The 5,513-nt window shown below is 48.2% G+C and overlaps 1 protein-coding gene across 1 annotated transcript; it reads left to right on the top strand.

Annotated features, from left to right (window-relative positions):
- Positions 1 to 3,554: 3,554 nt before the first annotated feature.
- On the top strand, positions 3,555 to 4,463 carry LOC109737161 (basic leucine zipper 8). Its single transcript, XM_020296372.2, has one exon. The coding sequence runs from the start codon at positions 3,733 to 3,735 to the stop codon at positions 4,285 to 4,287; it is 555 nt and encodes a 184-aa protein (XP_020151961.1). The 5' UTR covers positions 3,555 to 3,732; the 3' UTR covers positions 4,288 to 4,463.
- The last annotated feature ends 1,050 nt before the right edge of the window (positions 4,464 to 5,513 follow it).

The following is a 5,513-nucleotide window of genomic DNA, read 5'->3' as shown; positions in this document are numbered from 1 at the left end:
TCACCGGAAGTGGTGCGACCCCCCTTTCGCCCGAATGCGATGGCGGACGCGCAACCCCTCCGTTGGTGTGCTGTAAGTGCATCTAGTGCCACCCTTAGTTGGTTTTGGAGTATTGACGACAAACTTTGTTGAGGGACTAATATGTTTATGAGAACTGCAGGATAACACAGGTAGTAATCCCATATTGATTCGGTTTACCTACGAGAGATGACCCCTAAAAATGTGTGAAGACATTGAAGACAATGGTGGTCTGTGAAGATATTCACATTGAAGATTATGACAACCGAAGACATTCACGTGAAGACTATGGAGTACAAAGACATAGTTGTTTCGTAGTTTCCGCTTCTTCTTTGTTGAGTCATAGGAACCACTGTACTGTTAAGTGGGGTCCAAGTGAACAAAGTCAGAGTGACTGATGTGATGCTCAACCAAATCCTATATCTTCGAGCGAAGACAATGAGAGCAAATCTTATCCAGAGCTGGATGAGTCAGCTTTACTTGTAGCCCAAGTCAAGCTGCCGCGTGTGTTTGAAATCTGACCGTTGGACACGTGTCAGTTCCTTAGTGAACCAGGGTCATTTCGGACAAATCAGGCCGGGTTGCCTCCTCGCTATAAATAGCCCACCCCCTACACCATAAATTGGTGTCTGTTCAGAGTTAGTGCACGGCTTTTGTCGTTTGAGAGCAACCCACCTCCGAAGCATTTGAGAGAGATCCTTGCGAGGACAAAGCCCAAAACATCCAGAGCCAAAGAGTGTTAGGCATCACTGAAGTCTTTCTGTCCGCGTGATCTGAAGATTGTTACACTTGAGGACTGTGAATCCTTCAGCCGGTTAGGCGTCATGTTCTGAGCATCCAAGAGCCATTGTGGATTGCCAGTGAACGAAGTCTGTGAAGGTTTGGAAGTCTACCTTCAAGACTTACCAGAGTGATTGGGCGAGGACTAAGTGTTCTTAGCTCAAGGGGAATAAGGTGAAGACGCGGTCTTCTGAGTTGAATCCCAGTCTCCCTAACCAGACGTACAGTTGTCACAGCAACTGGAACTGGTCTACCAAATCCTTGTCCTCACCAAGCAACTGGTTCTATCCCTTACCTCTCTTTACTTTCAATTGGTCTTCGTGAAGTCATTGCTTGCTTGCATGATCTGATTGTCTTCACTGTGTGAAGACTATTTACTGTTTGGCTTCATACTATCTTCCATCCTGATCCATACTACCTAGCTGCTGATAGTCTTCGTGCTTTCACTTCATTGCTTACTTGACTATGGCTTGTCTTGTGTAGTCTACCTTCCACTGCATATCAATAGGTTCATTTATTCTGTTTGTCTTCAAATCCCCCGTGTTTTGAAGACTTTCATAAAAATCGCCTACTCACCCCCCCTCTAGTCGATAACTAGCACTTTCACATGCCGAGGCAGAGGACGCACAATGGGCATCGTCCGACGTAAAAATGGCGCGACGTGCCCGCCGTGCGAGGAAGCGGGCGCGGTAGGTGGCGGCAGCCCTCGCGGCGGTGGACGTTGGCTAGGGGAGTCGCATTCTTCGGCGCGCCGTATGGTGCATCAGTCCGAGCGCCGCAACCGCGTTGTGGTGGATATCGCCGGCCCGTCCCAGGACAGATCCATCATCGACCTGACGTCCACCAGCACCGCCAGGGTTCTGGGCTCCGAGGAGGAAGAGTAGGACATGAGAGACGATAGCGCCTTGAGTCCCGTGAGCCGGCCAGTCCCATGTCCTACTCTATCGCGGCGGCTACCGGACCAATACTTTGTGAAACACAATCGGCCGTCGGACATGGGCACGGCGGAGCCGGACGAGCTCCGCTTCAAGACCGGTTTACGTTGCATGTAATAGTATGTGTTTGAGGTTTCTAATTTGAGGTATTAGGTTGTAGACTGGATTATAGGCGTGACCAGTCACTGTTTGCGGACATGTCCGAACGCATCCATGAATGTTTAAGGCGTTGATTTGACAAGTCCAACTGTAGGTGCTCTAAATAGAAGAAAGAAACACTGAATCTGTAGCTTGGACATCAAAGGAGTACATTATTGCCCCCATTTCTCTTCATGTCACTGTCTGTACCTTATAATGTTGCTCGGTCATTATCTATGTCAGACTTCACAAATCTACAGGAGACAAGCAGTTTGTCGGTTTCTGAAGACAGCGAGATATCGTCCTATGCTCTTCCATGCCCGGACCGATAAGCATGTACCACCACTGTTGTAAGAAATGCCCAAGCAACAAATTCATGTAAAAAATGCTCAAAAAATGTGGTGTTAATTCGAAGTAGGAAAGGCGCTAGTATGAGCTAGGCATAAAGACGATCCGTAGGCTCTGATTACACCAGGATCCTTGGTTCATGGTTTCGGATATGGGACGTCCCTTCAGCTTTGCTGCTACAAATCTTAAACAGATCAGCCGGTCGAAAGAAAGTAGCAGCAGCTAATGAATAGGGCCTCCTTTTACGAAAATGATATGTACCAGCTCCCATCGGCTCGGTATAAAGGCTAAATACATTTCTTATTGACACGTTTATCGGAGTATAAACAATTCAAAATGCTGAAACTTTTAAGGTCCTAAGAAACCTCACGATATCGTTAGAGTCATCAACAATTGATGCCATTAAGGTAGTTTGCAGACGCAGATTGGCACATTAAGGCCCAAATATTAGTTTATGTGACCCTAGTGGCAACTCACAACTAACAAATACTACTACTTTCTCGAAAGGAAAAAAGGTAGTAACAGATATGAAAGGAGCATATGATCAGTCTAGTTGCAAACTTGCAACATTTATCTCCTCACAGCTATTTGGATTAAGTAAATAAATAAATGATAGCATCTCTGCTTGCACGCATTCTCTTTACGCAAACAATTATTAGAATCTAAGTCCATGCATGTGACACATCAGTGGCCAGGAACCACCAACTACAGTGCCTCTTTTTCTCCTTTGAGAAAGAACACTCCCGTTGCGTTAGCCCGGTGAGAAATTAAAGTGAAAGCGTCGACCGCGTGAACTACGCGGAAGAAAACGCCATGGAGACCGACCGTAGTGCTCCCATCGATCAGCACAGCACCTCCCAACAATGCCAAATTGCCAATCCTTCTGAAGCACCCCATCATGAAACCCAACCACAAGAAGGACATGCAAATGGATGATCGATCTACGATCACACGGTTGATCTACTAGTACTATCCTAGCTAGCGCTGGCTGGAAATGGTTCGTCACTGTTAGCCAACCTCCGAGCTAGAGCTGCCGGAGCAGTCACCCACCTGTGCTTCAGCCGCATGATGGCTCGCAAGAACGGCCGAGCCCCGTGCGGCGAGGCCGCTGTCTGTCTGCCCGGTCGCGGATCGACAGGCTAGATGCAGGCTACTCCGGAGGCACGCCGGGCCGCTACGTAGAATTTGTCGAAAAGCAGGCACAATCATTGTCCATGACATCACGATAAGCATCCAGGAAATCTGTTGATTGAGTGTCGTGCCGTGTGCGCTGTGCTGCCTCAACGTGCCATATATCTTCAGCCTTCAGGTGTGTCTGGACACTGGATCATGGAACCAATTACCTCCACGATCCTTTTCCGGCTATAAATCCACCACCCCTCTCTCTTTCTTCCGTTCAGAAGACTCCCCCTTCCTATCTTCTCTTTCTCCTCTCCACTTCGACTATACTCCATTATTTCTCTGTTCTCCCTGTCCTCTGGCTCAGCTACGTACGAAAAGCAAAGCAGGCAGCATGTACCCAGCCGAGGTTGCCGGTGTTCTTCTCCCCGCGGCGTACTTGCCGCCACCTGCAAACGCAGCCTCTTTCGGACCCCATTATCCCTACCAGATAGCGGAAGACGATCATCTCCTGTTCCAGTGCGGCGGCAGCAGTCTAATGCAGTTGCCCTACGCCGACGAGTTGTTTCTCAACCACCTTCCGGCGGGGCTGCCCAACAGGTCGAGCTCCGACGAGCCAGCGCCCCACGCCATAGACCGGCAGCGCGCGGAGGAGAGGAGGAGGAGGCGGATGGTGTCCAACCGGGAGTCGGCGCGGCGGTCGCGCGTGCGGAAGCAGAAGCAGCTGGGCCAGCTGTGGGCGCAGGTCGTCCACCTCCGGGACGCCAACCGTGACCTGCTCGACCAGCTCAACCGCGCCATCGTGGACTGCGACCGCGTCGTGCGCGACAACTCCCGGCTGAGGGACGAGCGGGAGGAGCTGCAGCGGAGGCTCCGGGAGCTCCCCGTGGTCGATGCCGGCGACGCGGAGGGCGTCGCCGTTGGTGAAGATGACGAGTCTACAGTCTAGGATGGTTGTAGTTGCAACCAGCTAGAGGAAAAATAACATTTCTTTCTCTGAGACCGAGGATGTCTAGCAAATGGCTTCCTTCGTAGTAATTCTTTTTCTGCTTAATAATTTTCTTTCTGTTCGTCGAATCTTTGCTCCATGTACCGATTAAATATATAGTTAATATTCTTCTAGTATACATACAGTGTAATAGATATGGACCAATCACAAGAAAAAGGAAGAGGTTGCTAGTTCCGACCACCACATATTTCAAACTAATATGTAGGAGCATTTTCTAAGTGGCTTTGGTGGCGAAGTTGATACATAAAGCAAAAGAAATTGAAAGATGCTCAATCAAAGCAATCTACTCATTAATAGTATGTGATGCTAAGTGAAATCTAGAGATACAATCCATACACAACATGTTATGCAGTTGTCTATTGCCTCAGAATCGTCGTATCAAGGGGATAAAAGAAAAAGACTTAACATCCTACTTCGGTATTGCTAGCATAGACACAGGCCAACCACCCTCCCCCCCCCCCCCCCCCCCCCCCGCGCGCTCCCTCTAAGACAGATGGGGCGAGGCGGGGGATTCCTGGACTATGCCGCCGTCCATGTTGGGTAAAATCGCCATCTGTCTCCTACTCAACCTGCATACATGCCAGCATCTATAGTTGTCGGTGCTCCAGTCGTAGTAGAATGGATTTGAATGAAGCCAATACTTAGGGCTCCTTTGATTCAAAGGAATTCTATAGGATTTTTTGAGAATTGAAATCCTTAGGAATTTTTCCTACGCTGGTCCTTTGATTCATAGGATTGGATCCCACAGAAATCTTTCCTATAAAATCTTTTGTACTACATTTCACATGAAATCTAACATTCACCCAATCTCTTTTTACAATTCCTTTGTTTTCTCTATGGCATCAACCACTCATTGCTAATCCTATAGGATCCAAGTGGGCATGCCACTTCGACCATATACTTTTTGTATTCCTGTGTTTTCAAAATCCTGATAATCAAAGAGGCCCTTACACTGAAAATGATATGGTTTTACTGGCAGAATTTTGTCTCCACTGCAAGTTATCTACCAGTGTAAGCATTGTGCAATACACTAATCCCGTATAACCAATTACCAAACATGTTGGCAACCTTGCATGTCGGGTACAAGGTAAATGGAACCTAGATGACTAGCCACGTGGCGCGCCCAAACATGCATTGGTAGAATAAGATGGTTTATTCTCTCGCCG

This window comes from Aegilops tauschii, chromosome 7 (genome assembly GCF_002575655.3).
Source record: "Aegilops tauschii subsp. strangulata cultivar AL8/78 chromosome 7, Aet v6.0, whole genome shotgun sequence".
NCBI classification, from domain to species: domain Eukaryota; kingdom Viridiplantae; phylum Streptophyta; class Magnoliopsida; order Poales; family Poaceae; genus Aegilops; species Aegilops tauschii.
The sequence above is the reverse complement of the archived record's forward strand: the minus strand, read 5'-3'. Positions and strand labels throughout refer to the sequence as shown.